This window comes from Carassius carassius, chromosome 23 (assembly GCF_963082965.1).
Source record: "Carassius carassius chromosome 23, fCarCar2.1, whole genome shotgun sequence".
Classification (NCBI taxonomy): domain Eukaryota; kingdom Metazoa; phylum Chordata; class Actinopteri; order Cypriniformes; family Cyprinidae; genus Carassius; species Carassius carassius.
In genome coordinates this window covers 12,365,468-12,378,061 of record NC_081777.1, presented here as the reverse complement: position 1 = coordinate 12,378,061, position 12,594 = coordinate 12,365,468, and the positions used below count along the sequence as shown (strand labels likewise).

Genomic DNA, 12,594 nt, shown 5'->3' with positions numbered 1-12,594 from the left:
TTTACACAGATGACGAAGTATTTTACCAGGATGGGGAAGATCCATTTGAGGACTGGTATGTAACTTCAAATAACCTCTTTATCATTATAATTTATTATATCATACATCTTGAGTATGTATATGTTTTGGATTTTTAGTCAGATAGCGATTGAGGCATGAAATATTTGTTTTAGTGTACCATACTACTCTTTCCCTGTAAACTCAGTTCAAGAGTGGTGTGCAATTTGTTTCAATAGACTGACTTACTCAACTAAGTAAACTGCTCAGGTCAAGAGAGGTGAAATGTGTTTTTAGTGTACAGTGGAGTTTCATAGGGTTACATGAGTTTATAGGAGTTATTTTTTCTACATTGAATTTTGACACAAAAAAAGCTTCCAGTTTGATTGTGTATTTGCTCTGATGCAGGATGCAGACAGGACAACTCGCCGCACACCCCTACCCATTGTCCCTTGGACCCAGCAAACCCTGCACACAAGCCTGCAGATGTCAGAAAGTACTGTGAGCACTGCAAGGCAAGCAAAGTGTACAACAAGACCTCCTGGCCTTGCTTTGCTCACTGGCATGCCTAGGACTGTTTGTAAAAAAAGTTAATTATTTAATTGTTCTTTACACATTTGATTAAACAATAACACATTTCTGTCAAGCAAAGAGTTTGAAAAAAATTTTTTTTCAAAAACTGTTCTATATTGTGTGTTTTTCAGTAATAAATGACAAAAAAAATCTAATTTTCGTTTTTGAAATTCTCTAGTTTATTGTACAATTTTTCACTCATACTTCCTTTATAAACACATTGCATGCATGCTTATGGTAGCTTAGGGTCTTCTGAATCCATCGACACCAAATACATGGTGGTCCATCATCATTACATATGGTTTATAAGCCGAAATGTAAAAATAGAGAAAACAGACCAAAAAGGGCTTAGTCCCAAAAATAAAAAAACGCCTAGGACTGTTTGTAAATAAAGTTAATTATTGAATTGTTCTTTACACATTTGATTGAACATTAACCCATTTCTGTCAAGCAAAGGGTTTGAAAAATATATTTTTGGGTCAAAAACTTTTCACTTTTGTTGTGTGAGGTAGGATTTTCAGTAATAAATGACAAAAATCTTATTTTCGTTTTTGAAATTCTCTAGTTTATTGTACACTTTTTCACTCATACTTCCTTTATAAACACATTGCATGCATGCTTATGGTAGCTTAGGGTCTTCTGAATCCATCGATACCAAATACATGGTGGTCCATCATCATTACATATGGTTTATAAGCCGAAATGTAAAAATAGAGAAAACGGACCAAAAAGGGCTTAGTACCCTAAGGGTTAAAGTGACCATTCCTAATTTAACTACTGGCTGCTGTAATGTTAATCCAAGAAAATGAAAATGAAAATCACTCACTGCTCTAGACTGAATTACTTTGTAGTTTTAACAGTCAAACCAAATATTATTCAGACACCAGATATAATTTTTTGATATATATAGCATAACTGTAATAATGTGAGAAATGTTGAAGGTGTCTGAATAAATGTAGGTTTGATTGTATATTTCATACTTACATTGAAGACTATCCAGTGCTATTTTACATTTAATTATTTGGTTTCTGTACCTTGACACCTACAAACTTGAAAAAAATGTAAACATTGTGTAAATAGCACAAATAAATAAAAATAAACAAACATACAAATTAAACAATTTCAAACAGGGCCCACTGTTACAACCTTCACCGGGGCCCCGCTGACCCCAGCTACGGCCCTGCTCTCGCCTGTTTCACACATATAGGAAGTCGTGGCCTAATGGTTAGAGAGTCGGACTCCCAATTGAAAGGTTGTGAGTTCGAGTCCCGGGCCGGCAGGAATTGTGGTTGGGGGGAGTGCATGTACAGTTCTCTCTCCACCTTCAATACCACGACTTAGGTGCCCTTGAGCAAGGCATCGAACCCTCAACTGCTCCCCGGGCGCTGCAGCATAAATGGCTGCCCACTGCTCCGGGTGTGTGTTCACAGTGTGTGTGTGTGTTCACTGCTCTGTGTGTGTGCACTTCGGATGGGTTAAATGCAGAGCACAAATTCTGAGTATGGGTCACCATACTTGGCTGAATGTCACTTCACTTTTTTCACTTTTTACTTTATACATACTCTGTCTGCAGTGCGTATGCTGTGCGTGTGCATATACGTATGTGGTGCAGCACGGACTCGATGTGCTTTCACACAGGACGTTTTTGCAGTTCGCTACTCGGTATGTAAATAATCGCTGCACTGCTGCAGATGCAACGCTCCTGGAACGCAACTGGAATCCGTTAACATGGGTGCATAAAAAAATATGCAACGCATACGCACTGCAGATGAAGTATGTGTGAAACAGGCGTAAGGTTGTTTGCACCTTGTGCAATGTGGAATTAGTTTACAGCTTTTTCAAGCACTTTGTGATGCATTTTGGAAACAGGAGATGAGCCCCTTTTCTAATGCACCACCTAGCTTGATAAACCCCTTCTCAGAGACTTACTGTTTGTCAATTTTATTTGGGTAACAAACATATTCTGAATGCATCCGGCAGAATCCGAATGAGTCATTTTAATCTAGATTAATCTAGATTAATTTCAAGATCACAGTGAGATTAATCTAGATTTAAAAAATTTAACTATGCCCACTCTTTTTTTTAATAAAATCAATACTTTTATTCAGCAAGGATGTGTTAAATTGATAAAAAGTGATAGTAAAGAAAATATATTATTAGAATATATATTATTAGAATTTTTTTTTTTTAATAAATGCAGTTCTTTTTTTTTCCTTTTATTCATCAAATATATTAGACAGCAGAACTGTTTCCAACACTCATAATACATCAGAATATTAGAATGATTTCTAAATGATCATGTGATAGACTGGATGTTACATGTGACACTGAAGGCTGGAGTAATGATGCTGAAAATTCACAGGAATAAATTATTTTTTTTAAGTATTTTCAAATAGAAAACTATTATTTTAAGTTGTAATAATATTTCACAATATTACTGTTTTTTCTGTATTTTTGATCAAATAAATGTAGGCTTGATGAGCAGAAGAAACTTCTTTCAAAAACATTAAAAATAGTAATGTTTCCAAACTTTTGGTCACGGACTTCTCCTTCCTTAACGAGCTAAATGACTTCTATGCTCGCTTCAACAGCGACAGCAAGGAGACCTCCAAAATCACACACTCAGCAGACCACCAAACCCTCAAACTCACCTTCACAGATGTCCACACTGCATTGAGCCGGATCAACGCACGCAAGGCTGCTGGCCCAGATGGCATTCCTGGACGTGTGCTTAGGGCATGTGCAGAGCAGCTTGCAGGGGTCTTCACAGACATTTTCAACCTGTCTCTCACACAAGCAGCTGTGCCAACATGTTTTAAGTCCACATCCATTGTGCCAGTACCGAAACACTCCTCCCCAATGTGCCTGAATGACTATCGCCCCGTAGCACTCACACCCATCATTATGAAGTGCTTCGAGCGACTGGTCCTAGCACACCTCAAAGACTGCCTCCCACCCACACTGGACCCACACCAATTTGCCTACCGTGCTGCACTCTGCACTCACACACCTGGACCATAACAACATGTATGTTAGGATGTTGTTTGTTGACTTCAGTTCAGCATTTAACACCATCATTCTCTCCAAGCTGACCACAAAACTTGGAGACCTGGACATTAACACCTCCCTCTGCAACTGGATTATGGACTTTCTGACCAACAGGCCTCAGCATGTTCGGTCAGGCCACACCCACTCCATCACCATCACACTTAACACTGGCGTACCACAGGGCTGTGTGCTGAGCCCATTCCTTTACTCCCTTTACACCCACGACTGCAAGCCTGTGCATGGATCCAACTCCATCATTAAGTTTGCAGACGACACCACGGTGATTGGCCTCATCACAGACAACGATGAGACTGCCTACAGGGAGGAGGTACAGCACCTGGCCACATGGTGCGCTGACAGTAACCTGCTCCTTAACACCAATAAGACTAAGGAGCTCATTGTGTACTTAAGGAAGAAAAAAGGAAGCACGCATGACCCCATCCACATTAACGGGATGGTTGTTGAACGTGTCTCCAGCTTCAAGTTCCTGGGAACCACCATCTCGGAGGAACTGTCCTTGGCCATAAACACCTCCAGCCTGGTCAAGAAGGCTCACCAGCGCCTTTTCTTCCTCAGGACACTGAAGAAGAACCAGCTGTCTTCATCCATCCTGGTGAACTTTTACCGGTGTGCGATCGAGAGCATCCTGACCAGTTGCATCACAGTCTGGTATGGGAACTGCTCAGTGGCTGACCGCAAGGCACTGCAGAGGTTGGTGAAAACTGCCCAACGAATCACAGGGACACCACTTCCTGCTCTTGAGGACATCCAGAGGAAACGCTGTCTATGACGAGCTCGCAGCATTCTCAAGGACTCCTCTCACAATGACCATGGACTGTTTAACCTCCTGCCCTCCGGGAGGCGCTTCAGGAGCCTCCGGACAAGGACCACAAGACTCAGGAACAGCTTTTTCCTTAAAGCTGTCTCCTTGCTGAACTCTGTCCTCTGACACCCCTCAACACCCCCCACACCACACACACAGACTCCTCCCCCTCTTTAACACTACATCTGACTGATTTATTTATTTATTTACAACAAGCAAAAAAACAGTAACTTGTTATTACTTGCACTTCTGTCTGTACATCCAGGAACACTGAATAATCCATTTGCACACTGAAATATTTTCTATGCACTTTACTGTCCATTGCAATAGTGTAATTATGTTCATATGTTCATAGTTCTGCCTATAGTTTACATACACTTTTACATAATCCACCTGTATACATAGCACACCTATCTGTATATCATGCTAATAGTATTTTAAATCTGTAAATTATGTTCATAATACCTATCTGTATAGTTATTGTACATATTGTAGACCTTGTATATTCTGTACTTACTGCTTATTGCACTTCTGGTTAGATGCTAATTGCATTTCGTTGCCTTGTACCTTACATGTGCAGTGACAATGAAGTTGAATCTAATCAGGTAAAAATTTATAGCCTGAATGCACTGTAAGTCGCAATTTAATTTAATTTAATTTAATATATTTTTTGTTGTTCCTGATTTTGGCGTGCCATTATTAAAAAAATGAAACAATGACATGGCAGTTTGGTTTTGTCCTTTATAAATATTTTTTCCCCCTCCTTTTATTTAGATTCTCTCCACAGGATACACCATATAGAAGGTACTGACTGAACGATAACACATGCACTTATAACACTTAAAACGTCAATGAATTCCTTCATTCTTAAAAAAAAAAATACTTGGATCCATTTGATATTGATTATTTTGTTAACTGTAAGCAGAAAAGAAAACTGTTGTACAAAACTTAATCACTAATTTAGCAGCATTCCACATGAAAAAAGGAAAAGGTTTGAACACAAAAAGATAAATAAAAGAAAAACATAATCATAGTAAAATAAACGGTGAAAACTTAAATAGAAGGCAGTGAATATGAATATGAATACATATGACAACCGAAGGAGGATTAAAAGAAAAAGACTGTAGCGCTCACACGTTAATCTACCACGCACCGTCGAGTAGACGCGCAAAAATTTGAAGCGCAGATGGCGTGACTGCAATAACAAACATGAGCGCTGGTCGATAGAATAAATCATGTCGTCATCGATGCTCTTGAATTTATTACCAACTAAAATAATAATATTTTTTTTAAACATTTCTATAAGCCAATGATAATTATAAAATAAAACGTCACGAGTGGGCTAGAGCGCAAACCACGAGCTCTACCTTATTAATGTTCTGGTTATTTTGGTTCAGTGTAACATTACAGTTTGTTAATATTGCGCAAAGCATACAGTCAAAGTAAACTTCATCATTCAGCTGAACTGTGCACATTTATTTTAAACACTTTATGTCTTGTTTAATTCGTGCGATAAACGCATGTCCCTGCTGAGCTGTGGGCTATTACTAATTTCACTGGCAAAGCAGACAAAATTATATCGTATTTTTTATTTTATTTTATTTAAAAATAAATCTTCGTATTATGATAAGGATACATTCTACGACCCATCCTGCAGTCAATCATGGTGAGATTAGGATCCTTCAATCTAAAAAACACGAATCGAAAAAGAATAAAAAACAACAGGAATCGGAATCTGACCAACGAGGAAGTTCCTGTTTGCTGTTGTCCCGCCTCCTGTGGTAACTATTTTTATTAACGTGTCCAGTCTAGCGCTTTTATTTCCTTTGAAGAATTCACTGTATAATTTGAAGAAACGTAGAACAAGTGAAAAGGAAGTGATGAAACGAAAGGGCTGGGTTTGTGAGACGCTGGACACTTCCTACTTTTCTTTTATAGAATTAAGTTGAAAATAAAGTTCATTTATCGTTGTCAGCACGCGCTCAAGTGATCATGGGGAAAATTGAGTGGGCGATGTGGGCAAACGAGCAAGCTCTGGCTGCTGGACTCAGTAAGAACACATACTCTAATTATGTCTCGTTTAGTTTTTCAGGCGCTCTAAAACATTTGAACAAGCACTAAATTATTACTTACATTAATGGGTTTTTTTTTTCGAATAGTATCGTGACTATATATATATGTAAAACTCTAAAGAGAAGACCCCAAATACAAACAGCATGGGTTTAAACTATAAATCTAGCAGCTATCATTCATGTCCTCATTCAAGCTGCCATTCAAGTGTTTTTTTGTTTTTGTTTTTTGTAAAAATGTGTTAATCTCTTTTATTATCTTTGAAAGCAAGAAGTTGATTTTCACTCTCTGAGCTAATAAGTAAAATGTAAAATAACATTTACAAAGATGGCTTTATTTTATTTGTATTTATTTTTACATTTAAAACATAATATTTAAGTTAATGCAGGCTAGTGTGAATATGAGGAAATGGAAATGAGGAAATGAAATTAACCTTTTCTCTCTTTTTTTGTTGCAGTTTATGCGACTGGTGGGATTGTCGGGGTGGCTGGTCAGTTCAGAGGTTGGCAGTTTGCAGCTTTTGGAATGTATCCTTAAAACCCATACAGGGCTCTCTCCTATAAATGTGCAAAACTCTGATTTGCCCCTTATTTTCATGTCACTTCCTCATTTGTTCTTCTAGTCTGTTAACTTGTAAAGTACACATTTATATAGTAAAGTAACAAAGTGTATTTCTAGCGTACTCATTTATATCCTTGACTGTGATAGTGCTGCCGGTGTTTTTGTGTGTTTGCTTGAATATCCACGAAGCAAACGGGGCAAAGGCACCAGCGTTGAGAGAACGTGAGTGTTTTATGAAGAGTCAAACTCATTTCAGACTGTAAATAGTTATACAGGAAATGCAGGCTGGTGATTTCAACACGCTATCAATGATCCTCTGCAAAATATTTTGTAATGAGTCATGTGTATTATGAAGATTTCCTTTGTGTGCTTTGAATTATAAACTTCTCATGGAAAGCTTTTCTGTTTGATTTCAGTGGTCAGTATTGCTTCACAGTTTGTGTAAAGGCTTTTGGACCCCTGACCAGAAACTATTACGTCAGAGCATTCTTGCACGCTGCGTAAGTCTGTTGTATTTCAGTTAGGTGTTGTCATGCATGTCCCCTCTCTTGTCATAGGCTATAAGACACCATCTTACTTGTGTTTGAAATCATGCACACATATGTCTGAATCTGTGTGTTTTACTTTGCAGGCTGTGTGTTCCAGGGGGGTTCATGTTAGCCACAGTTCTGGGATGTGTGTGCCTAGGAATTGCCAGTTTAATCTATCTTTCAGTAAGTTCATAATCCAATTCAGTGTTCTTTCATCTGAACTCCAGATAAACAACATGAATGTGAATACAACTGTAACTAAAAGAAGATAGGAAACCAAAAAAAAAAAAAAAAAAATTGCTTCATGCTCATTTGCTTCCTCCTATAAAATCCCCTTTTTCACTTTTTCAAATTCTGTTTTTTCCCAATATGATCATTTTGGTGTTTAGCAAAAAGTTTTTAAATTATGAAAGTGAAAGGGGACAGATATCTTCAATCTTCAAAAATGCTGAAAAGCACCGGAATATTAAAAAAGCAGTTCATACGCACATTCTTACATTACCCTTTTGTGTAAAGAACATTTAAGAATGACATGAGTATGAATGATGTAGATGTCAACAGGATTTTGAGTTAACTAAAGTTTTAAAAACACGTCTCTGCATCTGATTCTTTGCGCTGACCACTGATGTGCTTACAGATGATGTGAGTGTAATATGATGATCCATCCCACAGTTTTTTTGTATCATTAATTTATTTCATTTGACTCAAGAACTGTCAGTTGGAGAAGAACTCTTTGGACAACATATATTTTTGGATGCATTTGGTTGTGTGGCCTTTGTTTTCATACATGAATTTGAACTTTGGCATCACAGGCAGCTATTCACGGAGAGCATTGGGAGCCCATACTGCCCCGCACAGAGCCACCAAAGCGTGTTGGGGATAGCATCAAAGAACCTCCTCAAAACCCTCCACCTCGGCCTCCACCTGAACTCCGCCGGAAGAAAGCAGATAAACTAGAGACTGCTGCATATGACAATCCCATGTCTGTGACCGTAAATGAGTAAGGATAACATTGTGAAAACAGTAACCTATTATTCAAGGAGGCTTCAGTAAAAAGTAACCGTGTTAAGATGAAACATTTATGATGAGATTATAGTAACAACTTGCATCAAGACAGAGAGTGAGCTAGCACTGACTCGTACCATGTTTATTTTATAATATGTATGCTGTGTAACTCTTGATCAATTTGAAACATTCCAGATATTATTACTATTAATAGAGGAGCAATTTTTGTGTAAGAATTTTTTATCATCAATATAATCATCGAAGAATAAAATCATTTTACTGGGTTGCTGTAAAAAATTTATACATTGATTGTGTATATTTACCTCGAAAGTGTATATAGTTATGTCTTAACTGGTACAATAAACTCAGGATGTACTTCATTCAATCATTTGTCATCTATAAAATATTGCCAAATTTCATTTCCTTTTTTATGTGTTGTGCATATGTATAACCTAATGCTGTGGTTTTTCATTTACAAATCAACTTTTTAAATGTAGCAACATTTTTTCTCTAAAATGAATCGCATCCTGAAATGTCTATATTCATAACAACAGGTCGTGTTTTCGAAATCCTCCATTACTCGACAAGGAACAAGGAAGTTAATCTTGCTCAAATAAAAAATGAAACTCATTGTCCTTTGTGCTCGTTTGATTGACTGTTTCTTTGACGTCTAATGTTAAATTCACTGTCATGTACATTGAAAAAATAAGTTCTGTAGAATAAAGATCTGATTGTTCCCATCAAACTGACAAAATTCTCTGAAAATATGTTCTGCTCTATGATACATAGGAGCTTTAAAGGTTTTTATATGCATATAGACAGTGCTACTTAAAATTGTCATTTGTTTTGAACCGGTGATTCGGGGCACATATCAAGCTAGTCTTTTATTGGTCTGATTAAATAAGCTCTGCAAGAAACAAACCGAACAAGCCCTACAATTTAATATTCATTATACAGAAACTTCATATTTGTATTAGTAAATCATTTTGTAAAGCAATTGGTGAAACTGATTGAAAAATGTTTTTAAAAGCTTTGTTTCTCCCATCAATAGCAACAACTAAGTTGGAGTTCAAAAATCGTAATATTGTCAAAAGGGAACTAAGTAGAATCCTACTAGGGATGTTTGTAAACATTGGGTCAGAGAGAATTGCATACCTGTTCTCAGGGTCAAAGGTTTCCCGCCCACAATATACTGGACTTGATCAAACTATAGACATAATGATAAATACATTGACATTGTTCCAAATAGCATATTTCATGTGCATTTGTGGTCTTTCAATGCCTGCAGTGTGATTTTAGCTTTAAGAAGGGTGCTCGAAAGCAGCCCTTATTGCAGCCACTGTGTGCCCTCAGTGCTCACTTCTGCCAAGCTGGCACTGAAATGAGCTCTGCAGCAGACGTCTACCTGAAAGTCAAATTGGATTACAACATGAAAGTGTGGACTCAAAAGGAAGTGTGCTTTTCAAACCGAAAGACACATCTAAGGCTGCATATTTTAAAGCAGGTGTGCCCAGTCCAGTTCCTGGAGATCTATCTTCCTGCAAAGTTCAGCTCCAACCCTAATCAAACACAGTTGAACCAAATAATTAAGTTCTTTAGCAACACTTGAATTACAGACGGGTGTGTTTGATCTGGGTTAGAAATTAACTCTACAGGTAGATCTCCACGAACAAGATTTGTACCCCTGCCTTAGAAGGCGTGCAGGAAAGACCTGAGGGTTTTGGGTAGTGTTGCAACCTGTCCCTTAAAATACGGAATCATCCCGTATTTAAAGGTAAAAAAATGCATCCTGTATCAAATCACTATGGGATACGATTTGTCCCGTATTTTACACAGGGTTCCCATGCTTCTTGAAAGTACTTAAATTTCAGACATATGGCTTCAAGGCCAGGAAAGTACTTGAAAACAAGGTCCTTGAAAGTGCTTGAATTAATTTAAAATACATTTTGTTTATGCAGGGATTAAAGTTTTACATCGCTATGTTGGGAACTCAGAAACAAAGACCAGGAGACTCTTGGGTAATCTTCAGCAGGATTCTTTATTGAGAACGCTCTGCGTGGCGCTGCAGTCATCAAAAGTCTAACTTGTCCTTAAGACATTGTAGTTTTTATACATTCAAGTGGGAGGGATCCATACCGTAAACAAAGCATGCAAATTGCATCAGGAAAATGTCAGACACTGTAATTTTCCCAGCCTTGATCTCATCAGCATAACAGTGTCATTCAAATGCATAGGTGCTAATTCAATCAGTCTGGCAAGACTGGTGAGGAAGAGCACAAAGACAAAAGGTCATTATCTCAGACTCTTGATTTCTTGATGTCAGCTTTATTACCTACTATTATATTGGAACCTATATTTAACATTTTATAAATTTGTAATCCCACAGTCCTCCCGTTGAGAGTTCTAATAACTCAAACATAATAAAAATTTAAACATTTAAAAGTTCATTCTTGTAACCTGTGATTGTTACAGGCACATAGCACTTGCTCTGTGTTGATTGTCTGTAGTGACGAATGGCATGTTGACACAGAAACAACCATGCAGCTAGGGTCTGTTTAGTTCTTATGGGTAATAATCTTTTCTGGTCGGAATTGTCATTTCCTCGTGATGGGCATGAGTAAGTTGTTGAATAAAACACTTGATACTGTGGACGCATAGATAGTACACCAGTAGTAAGAACAACAGCAGACTTGCTATTTCCTTGATCCACAGCCAGGGTTTACCTAACAGGTTTCCGAACCATGACGAATTGTCTTCAGTCATCTGATGTAATTTTGATGAAAGTTCAAGAATGTCTTGTTGAATTTTGTTCAAGTTCTCTGTTGGATCCAGTAAACCGGTGCATGATTACTAGTACGGCAATCTTGATCATGTTGATGGATGACTGAAGTTCCCGTGTATGATTCTCTGCGTTGTGTATTTAATTTATTTTTTTTTTTCTTCCGTGACAGTTGGCTCGGTTGTGGGTCTGGTTGTCTTTTAAAAGTGGTGTCGTCATACACAAGTGAGGAGGTTGGTGTGTATGGGCCTCAGCAGTGTTGTGCCTGAACGCGTTCATTGAACGATAGTTCATGAACTCTTTCATATTTTGGGCGAACGTGAATTGAACGTGCTGTATTAATGGCTGATGAACGTTCCTGTGAACTCGTTCATTCTGGTGTCTGTGAACGGCACGCTCTCTCACGTTAACTTCGTTCAATAGGGTGCCAGATTACTATAGAGCCTTCCAGGCGAAAACCCGGCTAAAACACACCGTAAACGGGTATTAATATGTAGCGGAAAAACACCCAATCTGGCAACACCCGCCACCAGTGTCGCACCGCCGTCCGCCGCATGCGTGACGCGTCATCAAAAAAAAAAAACAGCAGCATGTAGTTGCGAGGTAGTAGTGAATTTTAGGCAATCATTGTTTAAAAAACAGGTTTTGCTAAATGGTGTTGATATTAAAGATAGGAAATGTAATAATACATTTTTCAGATGCCTAATTCATTGCCCTGCAACACCTCGAAATAAATACTTTTGGAATGACCATTTTGAAAATATTAATTGGAGATTGATTTGGACTTATAATAACAAATATTGTATCAATAATAAAGTTTATGAAATATACTTTAAAATTATACATAAAATATATCCAACAAACCAGTTCCTAAAAAGATATAAAAATGACCTTCCTGAATCTTGTGCATTTTGCAAAAAGGATACTGAAACTATTTTGCATCTTTTCTTTGAATGTATCTATGTTAAATTATTTTGGATTGATGTGGAATTTTTATTTAATAGGTTAAGTGGATTTAAAATTCACATAGAGAAAAGATGTTATTTTTTATTATGACAAAAAGGATATAGAAAAGAGTTACATTTTTATGTTAAATCTTATTATATTACTTGGTAAGTTCTATATACACAAATGTAAATGGTCTGAAAGGATACCCAACATCTTCCATTTTAAGGCTGACATGAAGATTTACTTTGAAACATTGCAAG

At 37.4% G+C, this 12,594-nt stretch overlaps 1 protein-coding gene across 1 annotated transcript; it reads left to right on the top strand.

The window, feature by feature from the left end:
* The first annotated feature begins 6,313 nt into the window (after window positions 1-6,313).
* Window positions 6,314-9,352, top strand: LOC132101335 (cytochrome b-245 light chain). The gene is made up of 6 exons (XM_059506217.1): window positions 6,314-6,491; window positions 6,969-7,038; window positions 7,220-7,294; window positions 7,489-7,572; window positions 7,704-7,785; window positions 8,415-9,352. Exons 1-6 carry the CDS (start codon window positions 6,434-6,436, stop codon window positions 8,604-8,606), a joined length of 561 nt encoding a protein of 186 aa, XP_059362200.1. The 5' UTR covers window positions 6,314-6,433; the 3' UTR covers window positions 8,607-9,352.
* Window positions 9,353-12,594: the final 3,242 nt, after the last annotated feature.

Excerpts from the sequence above, each read along its gene's own strand:
- LOC132101335 (XM_059506217.1), top strand. The coding sequence starts at position 6,434 with ATGGGGAAAATTGAGTGGGCGATGTGGGCAAACGAGCAAGCTCTGGCT. Across the intron at positions 7,039-7,219 it reads CAGTTTGCAGCTTTTGGAAT|TGCTGCCGGTGTTTTTGTGT; the intron begins GTATCCTTAAAA and ends TGACTGTGATAG. Across the intron at positions 7,295-7,488 it reads GGCACCAGCGTTGAGAGAAC|TGGTCAGTATTGCTTCACAG; the intron begins GTGAGTGTTTTA and ends GTTTGATTTCAG.